Here is a 26635-nt window from a genome sequence, read left to right as displayed (position 1 = left end):
CCTGGTATCACATTTCTCTCTCCTCCACTGGGTGACACTAAGTAACTCGCCAAGGAATCTCTATTGAATTGATTCGAGGAAAGAATGAGGAAAGACAAGCATTAGGGAGGCATTTGTTCCCCCAATTATTTACAAGAAATAGCAGAGGCCTGAAGTTATAAATGACAGCTGGCAGCCCCGCTGACAGCCGTGTGTCCCAGCGTTCTGGCAGGGCAGCTTCAGCCTTGCTCAGGACCACACTCCAGAAACCCTGACGCTGGCAAAGCTGACGTCCTACAGAGCTGAGAAGGGCAGGTGAGCAGGAGGGGGGTGGGGAGACCTGGAGAAGCACCTGGCTGCTGGATTTTTGGAAGGGAAGCTTTTCAGTGTGAAGTTTATGATGCCCTCTTCTAACATTTCCTCTCATATAGCCAGTAATAAAATCATTAATGACGGTTTTCAGTCTAGACAGTCCCTTTCACCTGAGCAATTTTGAGGTTAAATGACTAGTGAGCAGATGGATGGCTTGGGGGTGAGAAGGTTGTTCTAATAACTTTATTTATTTATTTATTTTTTGCAAAATGAAAGAAATCAGCCTCCAAGAACTAGGTGGTATTTAGGCAACTGCACAGCAGGTTCAGGGTCACACTGGAACTGGATTCAACTCCAACACGCATGCAGTTGTAGGAAACCGGCAAGGCGGCTGGGCTCTGGAGGTCTGAGAGCTGCCGTCACATATTTATGAACTGAGAAGCCTTGTGGTGTACCTGGTACCCAGTCCTTAGGCCTCTGTTGTTCCTTGGGGCTGTCTCCAGAGAGGAGAGTCCAGGAGGGCAGCTGACCAGCCTGCTGTGGAACTCTGCATGCCGTCCTTACCCTCAAACATCAGGCCTACAAACACTTAGGGTGGTACTTCCATTGGTGTGGAAGCACCAGTCCACTCCCAGCCCTTTGTTGGTTCCCCCCATATGACCAGCTTGGTGGCCGGGATTCTGGGTTTATGAAACCATGGGGATCTAACCAAGATGTGGGTTTGAGGCTCCATTTATCCAACCAGTTGGCTCCATACTGGCAGTGGAGAAGCCAAAGGGGCTTAGGGTGCAGAAACCATCTTAGGGCACAAGAGGTGACCAGAGTCACCAGAGACCAGAGAAGGGGCTTGAGGCTGAGGAGGGGACTTGGGGTGTGACTTCCAGACTTCCTTCTCTACGGACAGATACAGGGCAGTGACAGGCCCACTGAAGTCAACCTTGAAACACCACCTCTTGATTTCCAGACTTTCACAAAGCTCGGCACAGACGGCAGCTGCATACCTCCAGACTGTAGGAAAAAGCCATTTGTTCTAAAAATATAAAGATCCTTTGTCGAAGACTGCAGTTCATTCCACCACCCAGGGTGCGTGTCATGGAACAAACGCGGGTGTTTGGGCTCTGTTTCAGCCCATTAGCTTGACGGCTCTGGTTCTTGGAAGTTCTGCCGAGGACAAGCATTACCCTGTCACACAGACATAGTCATCTGGCTGAAAAATGTGTGCTATTGTTTTCTGAGTAATGGTCGTTGGAAGTAATGCGTGTGTTTTTTCCTTTCGATTGTTGTGAATATTATCTGGGCTCCTTTGGGAAAGCAGGAAGGGTCCAAGGAGGCCGAAGGATGACAGACTTTCTCTCCTGCCCAATCATCTCACACTAGCGGAGGACGGGTAGCCAGCCATCACCGCTGAGAAGATAATTAGGAGATAATGTCAGTGGCAGAGAAAGTTGTCAGAGCGGAGTGGTCTCCCGCTGCTCTCCGAATGCTGAGTGTTGATGCTGGGAGGGCGGAGGGGACAAGATCCTCAGTGGATGTAAATGTGGAGGCAGAGCCGACTATTCCTTTCCCCCGAGGATGCGCTTGTCCTACAGCAATAGTTTGCCAATGGCGGCGAATCCTACCCAGTGTCCACCTTGAAGAGATACGGGTAGAGGGGGTATCGCTGTTTATGACAATGTACAGCCAAGATAAGGAGACAGCTAACTGAATTTAATTCACTGAGGAGGCAACCAGTTTTGTGCCAAAGCTTAACTTCTGGCTGATAAATATTTTGCACTTAGTGCTCATCCCCTGAAAACCAAATTCCAATTGTTTCTGCAAAGACAGATTGTGCGGTTGAAGGGCAGAATGGTGGGCAGTTTGAAGACAGCTGGCAGGGGACCGACCCCAGGCCTGGGCTCTAGATGTCTTGGTGGGTTGACCTGCTTCCCCCTCTCCCGGGGCCTGCTGCATGCGAGACACACGCGTGACAGGGACCAGGGGTCAGTGAAGCTGGCTTAGTGATGATGGGGCTTGAGGTCTAAATTTAGATTTGCCAGAGTGAACAAAAACGCAACCCTCCTTTTCCACTGTAGGTGACAGGCTGGTAGAATGTTCTGGAATGTGTGCGTGTGATGCTTATTTCTGGAAACACTTAAGGTTTTAGATAGTATGCGATGAATTTCTAGGTAGCATCGTGTATTTCTGGACTTTGTCAGTCACAGCCGTGAGCAGTCAGCTTCGGCTTGTGCCCCCAGTGTTTCTCTTGGGCGGGGACTGTCTCTCTCTCTCTCCTTTTCTCTCTCTTCCTCCCCACCCTTATGTGTTCCATTTCACAGCCCACCAGCGAACAACCCAAGCATCACACATGCCAATTCTGCTGGGAAAATGAATTCACATGTGATCATTGATTGAATCCTTAGCACAGTGCCTGGCCCCAAAGTAGATGCTGAACAAAAATTTCTGGAATGAACAAGTAAAAAAAAGTTTTCCATATTTTTTTCCTTTTTCTTCCAGAAACTAGTCAGGAGAGGTGACTCCAATGCCTTCAGGTTGTGGAGCTTCCAGTTTGATCCACGAAACCTTTACCCACCCAAACTGGGGTGTCTCAGGAAGAGCTGTCATTTCTGCGTTTGTACCTGGGAACAGGGACTGCTGGCAGCTGTCTTGTCCTCGAGGACCCCAAGGTGGTGTTCTGCTGCCACAGCGCAGGGCAGTTCACTTGAGTTCTCCACACAGAAGAGCCCTGTTGCTTAGGACGGCTAGTTTGATAGCCTTTTTATTCATGGTCTGCAATCATGAGCCAAGGCGTGAACGCAGAGACTCAAGCAGACAAGTCCCAGTGGGGGCGGAGTTCGTCGTGTGAAAACAGTCAGATTTCAAAAAATTAATTATAACAAGAAAATAAAAGGAAAAAAGGGTTCATCCTAATAGAATGAACTCCATGAATTTATAATCACTGAGATTTATTTTCTTTTGAGGGGAGATGACTAATTATCAGAGAGGGACTCTGATGAACTGTGACGGGAACCAAAGACTGTGTGAGGATCACGGCAAGTGGGGGGCGGGGGACAAAAAGGAGAGCTCCAGCTGATGAAAACCATGTGCCAAAAAAAGTCAGTGGGCTTTTTTTTTTGGTACAAATATCAGACTAGGTGAATCAAGGTGGCAGCTGCCTTTGGAGGCTGAAAACCAGTCACTCTTGAGGGGCTCGGTGACAGAGCAGGCCCTTAAAGGATAGAGAATGTTTATTTTCTATAATTATCTATATTTTTTTACAAAAGGGAAATATTTCTCTCTTTTGTAAAACTTTAGAGTATTACAAAGTAAGAAAGCTGCAGGTACACAACCGTATAACCCTGCCTCATGGTCCTAACTGTGTCCATCACCTACCAAATCCCTTCGGGCCCTGGCTCGGGGTACCTGGAACAGGTCTCATACGCACAGTCCAAACTAGGGGCGGTGGAAGGCCCTTGCAGCCCCATCAGTGTGAGGTGACTGAGGGCCCCCGGGGGGCTGAGCTGGAGGTGCCCATCCACACACCCTTAGCCAGCTTCCTCCCTTCCAGTCCCATCACTCCACTCCCTCTTCGTGCTTCCTGGACAGGCTCCCAGATGAAGTGCTTGCCCCCAAATCCTTGCCTCTGGGTGTGCTTGGGAGGCCTTACTGCACTCATAACATCCTCCTGGATTTACCTTGTCTGTACCTGGGACCCAGAGAGCGGCCGGGGTGTGGGGGACTCCTGCCCTTCTGCCTCAGTCTTTTCTCTGCTACGCAGGCCTCTCTGATCATGGTGCTCCATTTGCTGCTCAGCTCTCTGGTCCAGAGCCCAGTTCTCTTCTGAACCGGTCACATTCCCACCCAGCACAGCTCTTCTTGTTTATTTCCATAATGCAAATTCGTTTTAGAAGCACACCCGGATTTACAATTCAATACGTATTCATTCATCATTTGCTCAAGTTCATGTGTCAATCATCATTGTGTCAAGCACAGGGCAGACTGTCTCTAGCCTTGAAGCAAGGGAGGAGGGAGACAGAGGTAGACATTTGTGACATTGTCACAACATAGCATGCCAAATGCTATGGTTCCACACACTGAGGAAGAAAGTCAGTGTTGGAGTCTGGAACTCAGAATTCCCTTTGCAACAGAAACAGCGGGATGCATGATGGTTGTCAGGTGGGTGGGTGTAGTAGGGTGAATGTGGCCTCCCCACCCCGAGATGTCCATGAACCTGTGCACTATCATAATCCCAGAACCTGTGACTATGTCACTTCACTTGGTAAGGACATTAGATGTGCTTAAATTACAGATTTTGAGGCGGGACGTTGATCCTGGATTACCCAAGTGGGCCCAAGATAATCCCAAGAGCCCTTAGAGAAGGGAGGCAGAACATCAGCGCAGAGAGAGGGGTGTGAAGAAGCTGCTCTGCCTCCAGCTTTGAAGACGGAGGAAGGGGCCATGAACCAGAGAATGAAGGCGTCCTCGGGAATCGGGAAAGGAACCAGCCCTGCCAGTGGTACCTGGACTGTAGTCAGCAAAACTGACTGCGGACTTCCAACCTCTGGAATTATGAAAAGGTAAATTTACATTGTTTTAAGCCACTGTTTTGGTGATCTGCTATAGCAGTAATAGGAAATTAATACAGCAGGTCAGTTAAAAATAAAAACTTGTTACCAGATAAAATATAGGACACCCATTTAAATTTCAGATAAACAATTTAAAATTTTTACATTATGTATACTGTGCCACCGGTGGGTATTCACGTGCGCGCACGCACACACACAGAGTTTTGTAAAGAAGTACTCTTCTAGTAACAAAACAATCATTTTTGCATCTTCAGTATGTGCCAGGTGCTTAAGGAAGACATTCATATGCATTGTTTCATTTTCTTCCCTCACAACCCTGAGGTACAGAGCGGGAGACCGAGGCACAAAGAGGCTTAAGTGATTTGCTGGAAGTCTTCAGCTAAGAAGGTGCAGTCAGGGCGGGAGCCCCCAGTGGTTGGCTTCAGAGCCTGATTTTTAGCCCTCATGCTGTCCCTCTTTCTTGTAAAAGAGAAATCCATTGGTGGAGCAGGGCACAACTCAGTAAGGGGCTAAAAAATGCTTCTGAGAGCTCTGACGTGTCTTGCGTCTGTGAGATTGGATAAATCCCGTGCCTTCCGACCGGTTCTGCGTTCCTGTCCCTCCACAGGGAATTTGGGGGCAGAGACGACGGTGGGTCCCTGTACTTTTCACAGCTGCTGTGTCACCACTGCTGCCGCCACGGCCTTCCTCCCTTCTCGTAGATCCCACTGCCTTTTTGACATGAAAAATGTACTATAATGAGTCTACTGGCTAATTAATTAAAAGGGAGAAATCCCAATCTTCGAGTATGAAATGATTAATTACATAAGCATTAACGCCCCTGCAGACTCAGAATGGCACGTCTTCAATTTAAAACTTTTTCCAGCACATTATTTTCTGCCGACGTATGTGTTTTCTGCTCACACGAGGCTGATTTCTCTTACACCTCAGTCCATTTCACAGCAAATGGCCCTGAATGGTGTTTATCCTGCTCATTAGGAGCCCGTATCAATTAAACAGGCCTGGCTGAGCTGCAGGCCCAGACCTGGCCTCTCCATGCTCTTCCCACCGGAGAGCTGGCTGGGACATCCCTTGCCCCTCCCCACTGCTTAGGGGCCCTGGGGCTTTTCACCCAACCTGGGCAGGGCTCTGACATCAGAGGGCGCTGCTGTGTGGTGTTTGTACTTCATGGATTTTTAAAAGCCTATTGTCTGGCCCAGACACCAGGCTCCAAGCTGCTGGCTTCCTGGATCTTTCAGTGGTTTGTTTTTAACCAGAAAAGCCTCACCTGCTCTTCCTCTGCAGCTTCCCAGCCTGTGCCCTGCTTGAGACTCTCTTTGTTTGGAATCACTCATGTCCCCTCTTCTTGACCTTTTGCTCTGGCCTGCTTCACAAGGGCTGCTGGGGCCTTGGGCCATGGGGAGGTGGTAAGGAGTCCCATGTACTGTGTTTTCCTGGTGCCAGTTGTCCGTGGGCAGAGGCCTCTGCATCCTCAGGGCATTTGCCCAGGCCCAGGGGTGTTGCTCAAATGTGAGACATAAGCTGGTTAATGAACCCCAATCAGCAGCAGGTGCAAATTTCTTAGTGGAGTCAGTTGTCACATCACAAGCAGAAATGGTAAAAAGCAGTGAACTGTTGAATGGCATGGTTGTCTAACTCAGGGCGAGAGACCTGACCTGCCACTAGCAGGAGAATGTTATGCTTTGGGCTATAAAAATCATCACAATGTTCGAAGCCTCCAGAGGCAAAGCTCTGCATGACTGGAAGATGGCTATGAATGGTGGGCGCATACCAAGAACAACACTGCCATTGTTCAGAAGCATAAAATGGTATTTGTCCCACCGAAATTATGCAGAAGAGAAGCTATTATGGTTCAGAATTTAGACAGGCATTAAAGCACTTTCAGTACAAATTGAATTTTTTTTCACTCCTGTGGCCTGAAATGATTAGCAAATGAGTTGGGTTTCCTTCTCTCAGGACTTAGACAGACAGAGAAGTTGTCCTCATGTCTCCTTTCTCTTTTCTGCTTTGGTTCCCTTAAGCCTGAGCTATGCAAAACCAAAGCCACGAGCTGTATGTGGCCATCCAAATCAAAAAATTATAATGAGCCCTGGCTGGTGTAGCTCAGTGGATTGAGCTCGGGCCTGCGAACCAGACAATCGAGGTTCAAATCCCAGTCAGGGCACATACTGGGTTGCAGGCCGGTTCCCTGCAGGCCAGTTCCCAGCAGGGGACGCATGAAGGCAACCATACATTGATATTTCTCTCCCTCTCTCCTTCCCTTCCCCTCTACAGATAAATAAATAAAATCTTTTAAAAAAATTATAATGATGTAAAATTACAATTAAGACCTTCAGCTGACAGCCACATTTCCAGTGCTCAGTCACCGCATGTGGCCAGCACAGACAGAACATTATCATCGCTGCAGAAAGTTCTATTGAACCGCTACCCACCTTTATTATTGCAGTTAGTTTGTGCATTTTGGGGTCGTATTTATTGATCAGCATTTTTGTATCCTTTAAGTAATTTAAATAATGAGTCAATTGAACACTGTAGTTTTTCCCCTAAATTGCTCCCTCCCCAAACCCTACCACACAGAGACCCCACCACCCCAATGCCCCGGCTATATGGTGACGTGTTGTTTCTTTCTTACATGGCTCTTCTTAGAAATGACAGGTTCCCCACGGTTTCCTAAATCAGAGGTCTCCAATGCCCGGATAAGGGTATAAATGCCCAGAGGCAGCAGGCCAGTATCTGGCTGTCAACTGCCCCTGGGCAACTGCCTCCCCTTGTCAGGGCCACTGCTGCTGCCCTCCTTCCAACTGGGGCTACCGCAGATACTTCTCAGCCTGACTCCACCCATATTCCTTGCCCTTCTCTCCCCTTATGGGTGGGGCCGTGTCTAAGTGGCTAAAACTTGGTCCAAGCAGCCTGCTCAGGTCATAAGGGCGAAGAATCCATTTGCACCCACGAGATACTGCTAAATGGCTGCCAGCTTCCAGTGGCCAACTCAGGTTACACGTGGCTTCATCATGGAAATGTAATGGACAGTGAGTCCTTTGCTGCAATATTTGCAATCGGTATAAAGATAAACTTAGTCCTTTTTTTTCTTTTTTGCTTTGTTTTTCATTCTGATGCACAAAATCCTCACTGAGAGTAGTTACTTTTGCATCATTTAACTTAGAATCCTACTGGGCTGCTGGCCTTGAAGCTCACAAGGATAAATGGCACTTTTACAACCCACCGGAAATTAAGTGCTAGGTGACTGACAGCATTACAGCTCTCTTGGAAAAGTCTGTGGCTGCTGCTCTCAGTTCTCTAATCTGATCTGCTCCTGGAGTGGGCTAGGCTGGGGATGAACCGCCCCCAGCACTCCCAGAGATTGAAGGAGGTGGGACTGCTGGCACGGTTAGCATTCCTGTAGTTAAGACCTTGTCCTGGACACGCACTGTCGGCTGGACAGGCTCTCAGTCAAAAGGCAAAGTACCTCTGTGGAGCCTCCCAGGGAGGGAAGGGTTTGGTGGCCCACGGCCCTTCATGGGGCCTCCCACGCCTTCCTAGGACTGGCCATGTTCTTGCATCACCCCTACCGCTGCGACCCCATCTGGTTCCAGGCTGGGAGGCTTCCCTGTACCTGTTAGTGTTGTGGGTACAGTCTGCAGCACCCTCCTGGGGATGAAAGCACTCTGGAAATGCAGTCTCATTAGCCTGTTGAAAAGCAGCAATATTCTCTTGTTTCCAAAAGAATCTCTGCAAGTAGAGCAGACAGAGGAGAAATTATTATGGGACTAAGTTATTAGATCTGTTCCATGGAACATTTTTTAGAAACCAAGTTCATTTTCCTGAGAGAAAATTTAATGCAATCGCTCCCTCCGTCTTCTACAGCACCTGGTGCCACTATTCTCTTCCCTCCAGCAGCAAGCCAGCTGCCTGAAACAAGGGGATACCACAGCCTCAGACAATGCACCTGGGGGCAAGTGCCAGACAGGACAATGCCCAGAAGCCGACGACAAGGAGAGAAAAAACAATAAAGGAAGTTGCAGCCAGATGGTAAACGTAACATCAGAGCTCACCAAAACCGTGTGCCCCTCCCGGGGTGGACAGAGTGGTGGGGGGCAACTCGGCAGGTCAGTCTAGGCACAGGCGGGCACTGTCGGGGGTCCTGGAAGCCTGGAGCACTAACTGGGGTTCTTATCGCCAGGAGAAGTCTGAGAGGGGTGTCGGCTTTGTGCCAAGGCTGGGGGAAGAGTGTATCAGAGAAAAGGATTCACAGGATTCGGCAAAAGCCTACTATCCTGTCAGCCTAATCACTGCAACTGTTAGTAATAATAGTAACGGTTGTAGTTTAATGAGTGCTTACTATGTTCTACTCACTCAGTCCTCACAAAGTGGATATTATACCTGTTTTATAGATAAAGAAACTGAGGCACAGTGAAGTTAAGTGAAGAATCCAGTGACAGGAGCATAAACCACTAATTAAATCCTGCTGATAATTAGCACCACAGAACTTTCTTTAATTTTTAAGAAAAAATTTCGGTTACAGTGGGTATTCAATATTATATCAGTTGCAGGTGTACAGCACAGTGGTTAAACATTTATGTGACTTTACCAAGTGATCCCCTGGAGAAGCCGAATTCCCACCTGGCACTACACATCGGTGTCACAATATTACCAACCGTATTTCCTGTCTGTACTTTCCATCCCCAGCACCACAGAACTTTCAATTCACTGGGTGAACAAGGTCCCCATTGCCCGGTGATGGAAAAAGAAAAGCAATTTTTCAGATTTGGGAGCTCTAGTTTGGAGCCGTTTGAGCAATATGGAATTTTCCTGTGCGATTCCTACTACCAGATCATTCATTTTGGTTGAGTAAATGGGATTGGTTTAGGAAGACAATGCAACCTGTTCTTTAAATTTGTAGACATTTTTGTAAAGCTCTCTGTTCCTTTTCACTGAGTGTGGGAGAACTGGGGACAGGAAGGAAGGTGGGGTGTTAAAAGGCAAACACAGAGAAGATCCTTCTTAAAAAAAGAAAACACGTCTAGAAATGATGGCTTCATAAACAAAACATGAGTGCACACAGCAATTTCATGTTCTCGTTCCACCCACTGGGTTGTTCTTAATGATTCAAGAACAGAACTGCCTGGGCAGATTTACAGGCGCCGCGTTTCTGACATCTGTGCTGAAACAAGGCTACGTGTGTTTGCAGAGCGCTTGCTTTTTGCTCAGGGGAGAGAACACTAACACCTTGATTCGATTTTTCCCTTTCCCATGACTTAAGTGAAAATGGAGGCGGCCATCCTCCAGAATGCATCCATGGACTGTGAGGACAAGAGAGTGGGCACCGGGAAAGAGGACAGGGAAGTCTGGAAGTTTGGGGGCTGAAGGACAGGTGAGGATCACACAATTCAACGCCCACACCAGTGTCTTCTTCCAGCTGTCCCCACGGTTACAAAGCTGGGCTTCAATGTAAGCCTCGTACCGGAAACCTTTGGGTTGTTTGGATCGGTGCTCTGGCAACCCCTCTGCTGGGTGAGAGCCAGTGCGGGGCAGGGGCTCCTCTGCGGGTTGCCAGGCCCGGAGCCAATGCCACTTGACTTGGGCTTTCTCAGTTTCTCAGCTCTGCTTTGGGGAATGTTGTACTCTCTCCGGTCCTTTTTCTTTTAAGGGAGGTTGTGTATGGAATTTGCCTTCCATTAGACATGTCCCCATATTTGTAACTTCCTCCGACTCCTTTTTCCGTGGCCTTGCTTCCCAGACTATAATGGTGACCGTCACGGGCCTGTCCAATTTTTGGAAGAGGACCCAGGCTGATCTTGCTATCCCTCTTTCCCAAGTCAACCATTCTGGAATCACCTTCCAGGCTGAGCTCAGGAATTTAATGAACATACAGGCTGGTACCTTTGCTGCCCAGTAATACACCGATAACCCCGTGGTTTAGAACCTTCATTTCACCTCTGAGATGCTGAGCGGGGAAGTAACTGTGCAAAGGTAGCTGAGTTTGTCAGTAGGAAGAGCTGGGATTCAAATTCAGGCTGGGCTGAGGTTGCAGACTATGTACCTGTCACCCTCTTCATAGGGTGGTCTGGAATTAGGGCTATGACTTTGGGTTTCCAGGCAGCAGAGCGAAGGAAATGTCAAACCTCTACTGCTTAAGAATCTGAGGCAGAAGGGGAGGCTAGTAAAATTATGGATTTGGCATTTGAAAATGATATCATTTTTTATTTTAATGCAGATGCTGAAAGGCTGGCTATTATTTCAGTGGGACACTCAATTCCTGTCTTTGGTCTTCAAGCTTTCAAGATAGATTCCACATCTTTGGGGGCTGTTTTCATACTGGGTCCCACCTGACAGCTCTCACCTTAACTGATATTTACGACTTTTGCAGAAAGGAGACAGGGAGACAGAAGAGCAGAAGGGACAAAGGTGAGAGGATTGGAAAGATTTTTAGGTTACAATTTTTATTATAATCTGCTGCATTACATGAACACAGAATTGAACAGACTTACAATTCTAATGCTTTTTATCATGCTAAATTAATTTTGGGTTTCTATCAGTGACTACAAATCTAGTTTTTAATTAAATTTATTGGGGTGACATTGGCTAATAAGATTATTTAATTTCCAAGTCTACATTCCTCTTATACGCGATCTGTATACAACATTGTGTGTCCACCACCCAAAGTCAAGTCATCTTCTGTCACCATGTATTTGACCCCTTTACTATTTTCCTGAGTATTATTTCCCATGTAGACATTTATATATTTACAGATTTTCTTTTACCTTATTTAATCCTTGCACTCACCACGTTAAGCTGACACTTTTATTCTGTGGCCAAAAGAGGTTAAGACAGCAGCCCACAGTCACAGGCCTCGTGCAGGCCTGGGACCTGGACATGCAGATGCTCAATGGCTGTGGAGCGCCCCGTGTTTTGATACTGGATAGTGTCAGATTTTTTCAAAGACAAAAAGTTCTGCCTCAAAAGAAAATGATCCAGCAACATTCACCTTCTTGATACCCAGGTGTATCGTTCTTAATCTTCTCAATTTGACCACCCAGTTTCAAAGAACTCGTGGAAATAACCACCCAGGATGGTTGTTCATGTCTCACAGTAATGTGTAGAGATGATGTTCCTTCACTGTTTGTTCATTAGTTCATTCATTCATATGCCCACTGACTCATTCATTCCCTCATTTCTTCGACAGCCTGGTGAAGAACCACTGTAGTGTTAACGTCAATGGGCAGAAGGGCCCTTGGGTGACTCTTCCTGTGGCTTACCACTTGGAAACTATCACTCAATAGTCTCCTTACATCTGCACAGGGGGTGATAAAAAAAACATTCTAATTAATTGGTAATTTGTGTTGTAAGTATGTGGAAACATTTTTAAATTCTAATTTTTATGCCTTTCGGGGATTTTATATTATTTGTGTGTATATGGGCTTACAAAAGGCACACATGCACATTGCAAAACATTCTAATGTTTCAGGCATGCAGGATGCAGAAAGTGGGACTCTCCAGTAATGAGGCACCACCCTTTGACCCCAGACTGGAGAAAGCCACTGCTAATCCGCTCAGTCTGTATCGTATCCACTGTATTTTTATAGATAATATCAATGTAAAATTGCATGACTCTTGTTCTGGATCTCAAAAATTTTAAAGCATAATTAAGTGTATTTGAAATGATTTAAAATAAATTATGACTCATACCTCAGCCTTTCTTAACCAGTGGAATGAAATGTGATGTGTCAAAATTGAGTTAAATCCACGATCTCTGTGGATGTGCTTTTGACTTGCACACAACAAAAAGTAGGCAGGCAAAAGTAAGGCAGCTTCGCACACCATATTGACATTCAACAATGAGAAGGTCAGAGCAGAGAGTTGATGTCAATATGTTCGGCACGTACTGCAATAAAGCTGTCCCAGAGACTGCAGTCCCAGCTGCCACTCCCCCTGTTGTGAGTGAGACACGCACCATTCAGGCCCTCAACTCCTTTGCTATAAAAATACTGTGCTTTAACAATGGTTTAATTATTTTTCAATAATATTGATATACTCTAGATTGCAGGTTTCAAAGACAAACTTAGAATTTCCACACCAGATAGAGCTTTATGTGACAAAAAGAATAGGAGATGACAGCTGAGCTTTCTAATTCTGCTGCATGAAAATTTCTGAGTAATTGCATGACAGGTGACATTGTTCTGAGAATTACAAAGTGCATGTAGCTCTCCATTTTGTTTTCCAGTATTTTATTGGGGATGCTTTTCTTGGGGACATCACTAGCAGTTTTAAATGTTGAAGAAAATGTTTTCCCTTTACCTTCTTTTTTGTCAAAAAGACGGTAGACACAAGCCACGATAAAAAAAAGATCACACTGCACTATAATGTGACAGTATTATAATCTCTTTTCCATCAGGGAATTGCCCTTAGAATGGGCAAAATCCACACCCATAAACACGCTACCCCAGGTTAGAAAAGGTCTTCAGTTTTCAGATTTGGCAGCAAACAGAGAGTAAGAGGGGGAAAGCAGGGTTTCCTGAAGCCGTATTTCCTGGAGAAGCCCGTCACATGGTAAATCATCACAGAACAAATGCTCATCACTCATATTACTGCTCCCCACTGGTGACACTGAAGCCAGGCGATACATGAGTCCTTCTGAAGACAGGGAAGGACTGGAGGAAGTAGTGGAGCCCACCAGGATGACCTGAACTGCTACAGGGCCTCCAACCTTCAACTCTGCCAGACACGCCAAACGTCGGTTTTTTTAAAAAAAAGTCGATTCTGAGAAAATTGGAGAATTAAAAAAATTAAAAACTATTTCACAAGGAGGCAGTTCCCATCTACATTCAGTACAACCCAATTTAAAATTTATGTTGGTCTTCCATCCCTAAGTGCTCTCACAGAGTGGCCTGCCAGAGGCCATTAGCACACAGCCCTCCCAAATGGAGCGGCAGCAGCATGCAGATTCACCGGAGCCAGGCTGGCATTTGCACTCACAGAAATTGCTTGGTGATTGACAAGCTTCTCTGCCCTGTGAATTATGGTTGCTTCCACTCCGAATAGAATCAAGGGTCCAACCTGAACGGATCATGATATAAAGGCAGATCATGCTTTGGTGCTGGGTGGGGTATGCAAATAAGAATGAGAAAAGGGTGCTTTAGTGCTGTCAGAGTGTGCTGGGTTTTATTTGGGAAATGAAACAAAATCTTCCTCTGATCAGCCACTCCATGTGACATCCCAACCCACACTCTGCTACTGACATTTTATCTCCCACTGAACAGCCCGGCTGTTGTAACATTTTCAGGATTCTTAATTTATGTCTTGCAGGATCTAAAATCAGATGGCAGAAACTTTAAGAAAATAACCAGCGTTGACAGACACTTTTGTACCTCAAGAAGCTGGTACACCTCAGTGCTGCGAAGAGTTGGGTAATATTCTCTACTTTCTTCTTTCAAAATATGTCTAGGAGATGGTGGGATGGAGATAGGGAACTGTACTAAGTCATTTAATTTCTCTTTTCAATCTAAACTCTTTGAGAGACCTTTTTCTTCCACTCAGTAATTGCTAGCAAGCTCATTCAGTCCCCTTTCTTGGTATGAGTGACTCTGATAATCAATCAGTCAATCAATCAATTAAAATGAGAGTAACCAAGAAAAGAACTAAGATCCTTATATATAACCAAGAACTATGAAAAAGTAAAATGACTCAAAGTTAAGATCTGCAACATAACATTTGTGTAAGATTTAAAACCCACGGAACTGTTGGTTCCCAGAACACTACTGGGGGACGATATTATGATAACGACTCCTCCTTACCTAGGATGCAAGTGAGGCTCAGGAAATGGACAGGACTAGCTGTAAGTCACTCGGCCTTGAAAAAATGGTGACTCAAACCCAAACCACCATTTTCTTTCCATTATATTATAATGCTGCCTTGTAAAGCAGTGACTTTGGATTGGCTGATCATATGAAGAACCCGAAACCTTTGCTTTCCAAAGCACTGGTGTTGCTGAACATGCCAGACCCTCGGGCTTACACCTGCCTAAGCTGGGATACTGGTGTACACCCTAGCCCTGGAGTACTTGGCATTCATCCCCCTTTCATCAGAATGGATTTATACCTATTTAGCTACAACGTAGTGCCTGAGAGTACAGACTCAAGTCAGATGGCCAGCTCTGCCACTAACTAATAGCTGCCCTGGGCAAGATACTCAACTTTTCTGGGCCTCATTTTCCTATACTGTAAATGGTGATGACAATAGCACCTACCTCATAGGATGGTTGTAAGGATTAAATGAGCTTATTTATGGAAAATATTATATAGGGGTACCACCCATCAAGTTTGCCACATGCTTTCATAAGTGCACTATAAATGAACCCATAATAGGCTTTTGAAAAACTCTGGCTAGATCATAAAGCTAAGAAAAGTCTTGCTCCACCCCCGTAGGTAGAAAACTAGTATACTCCTTTTATACAGTACCTTGCACATACTGGAGGCTCAAAAAACGTGTTTAAATTGAACAAAAGTCAATTCTACCAGAACGGAAAGTTGTAGTCCTGAATCATTCAAGCTCAAGGCCCAGATTTCTCAAGTATTTCTGGTCCACTTCCCTCCACTCGTTGCCTCATTTACTCAAAGGGCAGAGGTCAGGAGAAGGATGAGTAACCAGTTCACATAAAACTCAACTGAGAGTAAAAACTAGTTCTGAAAAACTGCAACATTTACGTTTTGGTGCCTGAAATTTAGGTCTCTATGCATCTTTTCTACATAAATCCCAGGAAGCTATCTTTATATTACTGGGGCGAAATCCTTCACATCCCTCTGTACCAAACAGCTGCCAGCAGGTGTTTCTAAATTTTATTTGCATCCCACTCCCTGGTTGCAGGAGAAGCCTGGCTGACGGGTATCTACTCCTGGGCAGGCGACAGGAAGGGGAGGGAAGAAATGAGACTATAAGCAAGTTAAAAATCGTAAAGATTTTAGCTTGAGAAGCCTTCAACCCAACGCACCAGGTGGAGGCGGAAGCCTGGCGGTACTGGCTGTCCGCTTCAAAGGGAGAGGCGTCTTCCCGCTGAGGCCCCGCCCCTCCCGTCCTAGGCCCTGCCCAGAGTCTGCCCTACTCAACCCTAGCAGGTCCCTCAGCGTCAGGCCTGGGACGCCGTGCGCTTGCGCATTTCTTAGGTCGTCTGGGCACTTGCCCTAATCCAAAACGTGGGGAAAGAGGCAACTCGTATTTTCCTCAGAACCCGCTATAGCGACTGTCCGCTGTCTCGTACAGATGATTTTTCCTTTCTTGGAATTGGGAGTCCGGATTCTTCTATGTGATTTAAAACTACATATTTTAAGTTGGGCGATCTCCGGATAGCCCGTCTTTTGGCTCAGGGTCCTTCAGGTTGAGCCTTGGGACCACTACGGGGAAGGCAGGGTCCTTTCTTGGGGCCGTCGCGCGGGTAGCGGCTGTGAGTAGCCGGACACAGGGCGCAATGTACTACAAGTTTAGTGGCTTCACGCAGAAATTGGTGGGAGCAGGGGCTTCCGATGCCTATAACCCGCAGGTACGGGTTTCACTGCGCCGGCTGAGACTGAAGAAGTGGTGGCCTGAGCCTCTGCGCCCGGCAGTCGGGGTGCCAGAGCTGCGCGAGGCTTCTGCTAACGGTTTGGGTTAGTTCGCCCGTCACCTCCCGGCGCCTCTCGGCACCCACTTGGCGGCGGCCAAGGGGGTTCCTAGTACTGTAGTTGCTCTCCCAGTGGAGCTAGCTTGGCCGGAAGTTGGGCCTGGCAGGCAGCAGGGGTCAAGGTGACCCTCGGACTTGTTGCTTGTGGCGTGTTCATGGAGTTCGCGGCACCCAGAATGTGTCCCGACCAAGTCCGAAGTTCTGCTCAGTCTTTTTAAAGGAGGTCCTGCTTTCACTCTTATTAGTGTCACATTGTCACCCTCTGCCGCAGTCCAAAAGACAGCTTCATGCAAGCACGAGATTGGAGAGCTGGAATGACCCCACTGGGGAATTCGTAGAGCCAGGAGAGGCTGTACGATCGGAATTGGGAGACTTAACGGGTTCCTTGAAATGTTTGGGTGATTCTGGGTAGTTGCATGCAACGAGCTTGCACTTTCCCAACTTTAAAGTGGTTGATAGATGCCTATTATTTGAGTGGCCTGAAAAGTGTTCCAATTTCACTCAGATTTTGCCAATTAAGAGTTTCAGTCTTCCTCTTGTGTTGTAGAGATGAAGGACTTTATATAGAGTCCAGTAGTTCTAATTAGTACCCAAATCCTGGCTTCGCTACTTTACTTTATGACCTTGAGCAAGTTACTTAGGTTATTGTGAGGTCAGTCTCATTTAGGGCAACTGGAGTGCAGGTTACATGAGGTGTGTAGCAGTCTTTGGTGGGTGCTTGGTCCTGGCTAAGTGGTAGCTGTTCTCCAGAAGCCGAGCCTGAGCCACCACCGTATTTCTTTCTCATCCTCTTAGAGTGGTTGTGGGAAGGGTTAATAAGGTAGTTGGAAAAATGGACTGGAATAGTAAGGGGCCCAGCTAGCGTCTAAAGGATGCTCCGTACTTAACCTTTTTTCTGTGGGACATTGCAACTTGCCCCAAAAGGAGGATGTTGAGGAATGATTTCAATCTAAGGTTAGATGTGCTATTAACTAGCAGAGAGAGGGCAAGAAGAAGGGCAAGGTTTTTTTTTGAGGGGGGCGTGGGGTTGGGGAGAAAGGGTTTACGTTTATAAATGTTGATGTGATATGCCTGGTAACAGCTGGCTTTGTGAATATGGAGTTTAATAGATCTGGGTATCTTAGGTGAATAGGTGGTAACATAATCTGAGGGTGTTGGATAGTGTATAGTGAAGAAAGGTGGGGATATAGTTAGAGTACAGACACATGAAAGGAGGGTGAAGTAGAAAAATTTACTCAAGTGGAAATCAGTGTGGTGCCACTGAAACCAAATTGAAAACTAGGTCTAAAGAAGGGATTGTTTTCAGTGACTCCTTTTACAGATAATAGCTGTTTCTATCTTATCTGCTTCTACTGTAAAGAAACCATTTTTCAGTGTACGGATCATAAATGTTATTACAGTTTGGTGAGTTTTAACATACATCACCCTTAAGAAGTTTCCCTCTTTTGCCCAGCCAATCCCTGTCCGTCTCCCTATTATTTTTATTACTATAAATAGTTTTGCCTACTTTTGAATTCCCTATAGATGGAGCCACAAAGTATTCTTTCGTGTAAGACTTCTTTTTCTCAATATTTTTGAAGTTCATATTACATGTATTAGTGATCAGTTTCTTTTATTGTTGTGTAGGATTTATTACTACGAATATATCACAACCGATCTATTGTGTTGGTGGTTGTAGATGTTCTTTTAGTAGAGTTTTAGCAGCACTTAGGTTTTGTTACCCACTGAGGAAAAAGTGAAGTTTTAGACTAAAACAAACATACTGAAATTGAATTGGCAGTCAGAGCAGAGATTACCCTGAGATGTGTTTGGTACAGCTGGGGCTTTCAAGTTTCTAGCACCTCTTGAATTGTGTTGCTCTTGAGAATTTGAACTTTTTAGTTACTTACGGATTTCTTATGTTGATCAAGGTGATAACAAGCGGCCTTCATATGAATCATAGATTTTGGAGTGACTGTGACTGGCATCCTGCCAACCAGGTGTTCTGACTTTGGTAATGTGAAGTGTTTCAGTTTTTTCCTTTCTTGGAAACATTAGCACACTGGAAAATGTACATATTTGTAACTTTCAGTATTATGCAAAGTGCACTGAATAACTGAACATACATAGACTAATCTTATATGGAAAAGCTAGTTCTTTAACAGTAGTGTACATAGAGATTTATAAATCAACTGATGGCAAGTAATTTGGGGGAGTATTTTGGAGTGTTGGTTGAAAAGCATTTTCCTTACCTTTACATGTGGTGCCATCTAATTGAGGCTAATAAACACGTGAAGAGGTGATCAAATCATTAATCATTAGGGAAATACAAATCAAAACCCCAATGAGATACTAGTTTACACCTAAAAATATAATGCAGAAAATTGTGGTAGGGTCTTGTCCAGAGGTTGCAAGAAGGACATGCTTGTAACCCTTAGTTTCATGAAAGGTTTATGAAGCTATTCTTTGAAAACATGAATCTAACTGGGAGAGACCAGTGCCAGGGATGCCTGTTAGACCCATAAAATCGTTCAGGGTCTTCTGAGTAGGAATGCAGAGTCAGTTCTGGGAGATAAGGACTTAGTGACTGAGGAGGGAGATTTTAGGGATGAAGAAAGAGGAATTCAAGATGACTGGGAAGTGGGAGGGTGCTGACGCTTTCCACAGGAAAAAAGCTCCTGAGTGGACACGTGAGAAACTGGGTGAATCTGGGACAGGCCAAGTGTGAGATGGCAGGGAAACATGGAGGCGGTACTGTCTGTCTGGCTTGTGGTTAGAAATGGAGGACTTCAGCCCCCGCGGGTTGAACTTGTTTCCAGTCCTAAATCACAGTGCAACAATTCATAGGTTTCTGTCATTTAAAAATGAATAATTTTTTGAATAAGTTTTATTTCTCCACCTTTCTTCCTCCTCCTCAGACCCAAGAAGTAGGAGAAAAGGAAAAACTTTTCTTTGTCAACTTTGATGGGGAAAAAAATCATGTTTACTTTTCTCTAAAAAAAAATGTGGAGCAACTAAAATAGAGTAGGAAGAACCCAACTGCTAAAGGTGGTTACAGGTGAATGGCTGTTTGTGTCAACAGCCAGGAGAGTCCATTGATGCTAATAAGCAGAACCTGTGTTTTCTGTTTGGCCCATAGACCACTTATTTTAAGAACAACGTTCAGTTGTTTTCTCATTGGCCATCCAGGGCTGATTTACATGATTTAGTTCTGAAGAATTTGTCTACACTGGTGAAACTAAAGACTTCCTTAGCTTATTTATACATTCAACAAACATTTACTAAATGCAGTCTCTGTGTGAGTTGTTTTTGTAAGTCCTGGGAAATAAGAGCATGGAAGAAAAGGGTGAAATCCTGCCCTCACGGGACTTTCATTGTGGTAGGGAAGGCACAGCGAACAAAGTAGAAAATAGTATGTTGATGGTGATAAGTAGTGTGGAGAAAGAGAAAGCAGAAAAGGGGGATAGACTGTTAGCAGGTTAAGCAGGAGGACATACAGTTTTTAAAAGGGTGGTTTAGGGAAGTTCTCACCGAGAAGTTGACATGTGGACAAAGAGTTGAAGGTGAGGGTGCAAGCCACGTGCGTACCTGGAGAAGAGCGTGCTAAGCAGAGGGAGCATGCTTAGTGCTTGGGAGATTTAAGGGGCTAGTCCAGTGGGCTGGGGCAGAGGAAGGGATGATGTAAGTGGGGAAGGGGTTTGAGGAGTGCATCTCAGGCCCTGCAAGCCATTGTAAGAACTTAGAGTTTTGCTCAATGAGATAGGAGGCCTTTTGAGAGGATTTGAGCTGAGTAGTGACATTGCATGTTTTAACACAATCACTGCTTCCTGCATTTAGAGTAAGTAGACCGTAGGGCAGCAATGTGGGAAGCAGGGTGACCAGTTGTAGAAATCCAGGGCTTTGTACCAGAGTGTGGCTTGGTGGAGATGGGTGAGAACTGGTCAGATTCTGAATATATTTTGAAGGTAGAGCCAAAGGGATTTGCAGGTGTGTGAGCGAGAGGTAATAAGAGTAATTCCAAGGTTTTTAGCATGAGTACCTGGAATGATGGCATTGTCATTTATTGAGATGGGGTGAAGTGTATTTGAGGTTCTTAATTTTGCTGGGTTGGAACAGGCATAGCCCCGGATTTTGTACTAGGTCCCTTCCTGTAAATCGCAGGTGGCAAAAGCAAGGCCTGTGGGCTGAATCTGGCCCTCCGCCTTGTTTTATCCAGCGGCAGCACAGAGCTCCTCGCCCCTAGTTAAGGAGAAGTTACATTATACAGTCCTAAAATTTGGCCCCTTGAAGGCAACTGCGAGGCTGATGTGGTGAAAATGGGTTTGATACCCCTCTTGTAATTACAGCTTCCTGGTCAAGTCCACTCTTGAGAACCCTAGTGCTAGTTCTATCCAGCTGCCTTGGAACATGGAAAAAAAATCACCTGCTCTTAAATTATTAGATATAAGCCCTGGCCAGGTAGCTCAAGTTGGTTAGAGCATCATCCCGATATACCAAGGCTGTGTATGTGCCCTGAGTGGGGCACACCAGTGAATCAGCCAGTGAATGAATAAGTCAGTGGGACAACAATTGGTGTTTCTCTCCCTCTCTTAAAAAATAAAAAGAAAATAATAAAGATAAAAAGGTAAAAGAATTGTTAGATTTAATGATGAGTAGGTGAAGTCCCTTCCCATCACAATCACTCCTTTTAGCTATATCTTGGCAGACAGCTGAGTTATTGATACTCTGGTATTTGAATCGCATCTTCCTTATGGAGTCTCTGAACTTTCTTTTAATCATTTGTAATGTGGGCTGACAATACCTCATTTACAGGGTTGATGTGAAGAGTAAATTTAGTTATGAAGATTGTATAAGAACCTGAAAAAAATTGCATATTAAATAGAAATGAAAGAAAGAATGTAGGATTTTACATTAAGACTCTAAAGATATTAAAATATGCCTATGAAATAAGACCAGGGAATATACAATTTATAATAATTGATGGGATAAGATCATGGGATGATAGATAACTTTAAAATTCTATATTCTAAACTTTTACAGTATTATAAATGGAAATATGAAATTATTTAAAACTGTTAAGGTTTTGAGATGATATTGTTCAAAACCTTTGATGTGGTTCTGAATCACTTGGTGCGTGAACACACACAAAGCAGTCAGGTGTAATGGCTGTCTCAAAATGCTTTCACGTTAGTCCTGTCAAAACATGAATTTCAAACCATTTTTGGAGATGCTTGGTGGGGTTTTTAAATTTTTTCATTCAAGGGGAAATGATTATTAGGAGAAAATACAAATTGCTTACAGAATAAGGGAGTACATAAAGTTCTCTAGTTCAAAGAGAGGCCCTTTTAAGCCTTGTTATCTCAGTACCTGGGGTCCCGTCCTCCCATCCCAGACTCCTCCTGCAACTCCGTTTATATATGTTATATACCAACTGTGGGCTCACACCTTACTGACCAGTCTTTCCCTTTAAATGGATTGTTGTTTTTAGGCCATAGTTGAGGGGCAGTAACCTAGGGTAGATGGTGAGGTATTTAAAAATCAAGGCTCTGGACTTCAGAGAGGCTTGAGTTTTGACATTACGCTCTCTTTGCCGTGTGATCTCAGATAAGTTACCCTCTCCGTTCTAGTTCTCTCCTCTGTAAAAAGGGAATCGGAACATCTCCTTAGGGTTGCTGTCAGGATTAAATGAGATAATTGTGTGAAATGCTTAAATTAACATGATACTGGACACATAACAAGGGCTCAGACATTAGCTTCTGTTACACCATAATAATATCCGTAATAGCAGAGATTGTGTCTGTTTTCAGTGTAGAGTAAGTGCTCGGTAATATGCGTGAATGAGTAAATGCAGTACAGAATAAAGGCTGTGATTCAGCCCCACTTACAGGACTGTGTCTGAAGAAATAGATGCCAAGTTTACTTGAATACCTTCTTGTTGCCATGTTGATCCTAATGCCTGCCTGGTGGGAGTAACATCGAGGTTTTCAGTATTTGAGTTTTAGAAAAGGCTTGGTCAATTATAGGTAAATTTGGATTCCTTTGAAGAGATCAGGAACCAGAGGGTGGACTGCTGTATTTATTAATTTGGGCTGGTTTGGAAAGACAAGTCTTTTACCATTACAGGCTCTTCCAGATTGGGTTATTTCTTCAGTGTGTGTCTGGAAAGAATCTGAAGTCATCTTCTGGGGTTAGAGGCTCCATGTTAGTCCCTCATCACCAAGAGAAGAAAAGGGACAGCCAGCTCTCTTGAAATCAAACCAGAGTTCATACAGATTAAACTGTTTTACCGGTTTGATAAGAAGATATACACAGGTTATTTCTAGCTCAGATTGGGCCTTTGTTTGCTCCTCTCTCCCTGTAAGCTCCCCTTCCTCGTCCTCAACTGGAAGGAGTTCTTGATAGGGTTGCTCTGGGAAAATGGACTGGAGTGCTTTTTTGAAAGTTTACAGACTTTAAACCTTAAACTTAAAAGATTAAAGGCATCGTAATGCAGAGTCGGAGAGACTTTCCTTCTCTCGTGTGGTCAAATAGGACTGCCTCCACTATTCCAGACAGCCTGCTCCTTGGAAGTCTTGTTCAGATGGCCAGACATACTTTCAACTTGACATTTCCCTTTTTTCCTGTAGGGATTAAAGCCTTTGGTTTCCACAGAATCACCGCCTATCATATTTGCCACACCAACGAAACTGACCTCGGATTACACTGCATATGACTATGCTGGGAAAAACAAAGTTCCAGAACTGCAGAAGTTTTTCCAGGTGAGAGAAGACACCCTAGAACAGAGACGCCTGTAAAGTAAATACGTTTAAAAAACGCTTTGAAACCAAGTCTTAATCTAGTTCACTACCCACTTTCTCTCTTTTTTCTTTAATAGAATTCTCTTGATTTTAGTTTGAGCCATAAACTAGTAGAAGCCTATGTAGGTAGAAACAGAGAGGGTGGGTAATTTCCTCATCAGTATGTGAGGGACGCAGCTTGTCACATTGCATGTATCAGCTGGAGGAAGCAACAGCACATGTAACGTGTGTTAATACCGTGAATAATCTAATATGTATTTGGCTTTGTGAACATGCAGTGACTTTTGACATCGGATTTTCTCCCTAGCTTTTTGCTTCTTTGATATTAACACCCACTGAGCTGTTGCTAGAAGTGAAAAAGGCTCTCTTGGGTTTGCTGATCAACAGAGAAGCCAAAGTTGGATTTAAAAATACTGTTAACATTAATCTATATACAGATAGTTGAGAGGTCAGTGACCCAGCTGTGTCTCGGGTGCCCTGGGGGAGGCATTGCCCGGGGCTCTGTTGTTGGAGCTTTTCCAGGTTTAGGATCAGCCTGGGGACTTGTGATCAGTTTATCCCTTATTAGCTGGCAGGTCAGTCTCCAGTGGGCCCCTGGGGTCTGGAGTTGCTGTGGGGAGGGATTTTGGAGACAGTGCCGAATAATGGACTAAGCGGACTAAGCATTCTGTGGAGTCTCACTGTTAAATAGGGGTTTTAACAGGTTAATGGAGAGAGAAGGCCCCTAAATATAAAAATGGGTTAGAACCTGTTAGCTGACCTGGTCTGCTCAGATGTCATCTGCCAGTGATCAGGAATTCACACTAAATGTGGAGCGTTTCTTGTGCCTGTAGTTCTGTGGTTAGCTGCTGGTTACCTTTGCATTAAAAGAAATTCATCAGTGCTTCCCTCCTAGTTAAACAATACGACAAATTCCTTAGAAATCTGGAATCTGTTGTATGCATGGTACTGAGGCTGTTTTAGCAAATGACTTTGGACTTACAAGCTTTAGTTACATTTATAAGAAAATACACTAGTATTTTAATTAGCATTTTAGTGGATTAGGGCTTTTTCCACTGTAATGTGTTGATAGTTACAAAGGAAAAACATTAGTTCTTTATTAGCCTAAATTATATATCCGTTTCTTATCGACCGTATCCTTGATAATTCTTTCTTTCAAGAAATCCGACGGTGTGCCCATCCACCTGAAACGGGGCCTGCCTGACCAGATGCTCTACCGGACCACCATGGCGCTGACGCTGGGGGGGACCATCTACTGCCTCATTGCCCTCTACATGGCTTCACAGCCCAGGAACAAATGAGCCAGGCTGCAGAGGGCTGGGTTTTGGCTTAAACCCTTTGAATTTTTATTGTTTCTGTAAAAAAAATTTTTTTTTTACTTGAATGACCTTAACATTTTGCAAGAAAAAGAATAGAATGGTAATAAAACAATACTTGGTTTGTTTATGAAATGCACATGGCCTGTGAGAGCTCATTCAGCAGTTAAAACTGTCGTTCAGAGAAATGCTGCCACTCTTTGAGTCTGCGCCCTCGGGTTCCGCGGAGGTGCCCGCAGAGGCTGCGAGTGGGCTCGCTCACGGCAGCCTTTGTGAGCATGCGGTGCAGGAGCCTCTGGTTCGAATGTGTCTGAGGAAGGAAGACAAAAGCCAAGGCCAGGTGCATGAAACAAGGGGCTTGAATTTATAGTTACCTTGGGGCTTTTCCCATCTTGCCGTAAAACGTTACCAGAAATTATTTACAGCGTGCTTCTATTCATTGGGCAGTTTGTTTCAAAGGGTTACTTGCCTCATCTCAGATCTTTAGTGAATTTTATGTGTCATTATTATGTATTTATTCCACCGTGGGAACAGAACACCTGCTTAGTGTTGCGTTGTCGGCCGATGTTTTATTAATGAAGCTGTGACACGAAGTCTCCTTTTTAAAAATGTTGTGACTTTTTGAAATTATGATTTATTTTGATTGTGGAATAAATACATGAATGAAAAATTTCAAGTTTGGAGTTTTTTTAAATGATCTTTCAGAATAATTTCAGAATACTAGAAGCATTTTAAGCCTGAGTCTAATTTCTTTCTTTTCAATTTGGTACCGCATAATCTTTACAAAATGGTTCTTCAAAGTCAAGTAACAGGAGGCTAATGGCATATTGACGTAATAGTAGCATATGGTTCCTTACAGGAAACCTGCTTGCCCGTTAGTGAAATGTGTCTCAACACACAGCTCATTTCGTCATTAATTTCTGGTGCTGTCACAGTCGGTAGACTCACATACCAATTAATGCTGGAAAGCGGTGGAATTTTATTATATACGAAGCGGTGGTCTGTATCGTGCCATAGCAAAGAACGGTGATTTCTTACTGAGGGTAAAATCGTGTTGGAAAGTAATAGTGTTCTTACAAGCCAGGGAGCCTTTATTTGTCTGTACAAGTCTAAACTTTATTCTTCGGTATTTTTCCCCAAGTTTTTATTTTGAAAAATGTCAGATCCCAGAAGTATTGTAAGAATAGTACAAAATGCACCTGTACATCCTCTACTTAGATCTCCAGTTATCTATCAGTATATTCCCACCTTTGCTTGTTCCTGCTCTCAAACACAGGCACGTGATGTGTGTGCGCATACACATTTGGTTTTTGCTGAATCATTTATGATCAGGCTAGACTTGTGATTCAGCCATAAGCACTTAAGTCAGCGTCTCCCAAGGGTAAGGACATACTGTGGTTGTCACACCCAGGTTAACTGATAACATTACTAATGTTTAATATATAGTCTGTGCTTAATTCTCCCCAGCTGTCCTGATAATGTGTTGTTTGAAAATTTGTCTTTTAAAATTACAGCTTTATTGTGGTATAATTCACATGACACGTAATTCACCTGTTTTAAACTACTGTACAATGCAGTAGTTTTTACTACAGTCAGAGTGATTCCACCATTGCCACAAAACATTTTTTATTTCTTTACTTTTAGAAATCTTCATTGTGGTTTTTTTCTGTTATCATTTAGTCTCCTCCGCCAGTGATCACCATACTGCCCGTGAGTCCGTTTTCCTTTTTGCTCGATGTCTCCACCCCCTGACGCCACAGATCAGGTTTAAAACATTTTTACTGCTGTAAGAGGAAGCCCTGTGCCCCATTAGCAGTCACTCCCCTTCCCTACCCTACTTCCTAGCCCTAGGCAACCACTGATTTCTGTCTCTACAGGTTTGTTTTTTTCTGGGTATTTCATATAAAATAATCACAATATGCGATATTGTTAATCCATGTTGTATATATCGGTACTTCATTCCTTTTTATAGGTGAATAATTTTTCATTGTATGGATATCCCACTTAAAAAAAAAGATTTTATTTATTTTTAGAAGGGGT

The 26635-nt window shown here is 44.4% G+C and overlaps 1 protein-coding gene across 1 annotated transcript; it reads left to right on the top strand.

Annotated features, from left to right (window-relative positions):
- Window positions 1-16238: 16238 nt before the first annotated feature.
- LOC119061534 (cytochrome c oxidase subunit 7A-related protein, mitochondrial) lies at window positions 16239-25271 on the top strand. The gene is made up of 3 exons (XM_037162088.2): window positions 16239-16383; window positions 23109-23240; window positions 24440-25271. The coding sequence occupies exons 1-3, from the start codon at window positions 16312-16314 to the stop codon at window positions 24578-24580; spliced, it is 345 nt and encodes a 114-aa protein (XP_037017983.2). The 5' UTR covers window positions 16239-16311; the 3' UTR covers window positions 24581-25271.
- The last annotated feature ends 1364 nt before the right edge of the window (window positions 25272-26635 follow it).

The sequence above is a fragment of the Artibeus jamaicensis genome, unplaced genomic scaffold (assembly GCF_021234435.1).
Source record: "Artibeus jamaicensis isolate MK-2021 breed Jamaican fruit bat unplaced genomic scaffold, CSHL_Jam_final contig_465, whole genome shotgun sequence".
Taxonomy (NCBI): Eukaryota; Metazoa; Chordata; class Mammalia; order Chiroptera; family Phyllostomidae; genus Artibeus; species Artibeus jamaicensis.
This window is presented reverse-complemented; position numbering and strand designations above follow the sequence as displayed.

Excerpts from the sequence above, each read along its gene's own strand:
- LOC119061534 (XM_037162088.2), top strand. The coding sequence starts at position 16,312 with ATGTACTACAAGTTTAGTGGCTTCACGCAGAAATTGGTGGGAGCAGGG. Across the intron at positions 16,384-23,108 it reads CCGATGCCTATAACCCGCAG|GGATTAAAGCCTTTGGTTTC; the intron begins GTACGGGTTTCA and ends TTTTTCCTGTAG. Across the intron at positions 23,241-24,439 it reads AACTGCAGAAGTTTTTCCAG|AAATCCGACGGTGTGCCCAT; the intron begins GTGAGAGAAGAC and ends CTTTCTTTCAAG.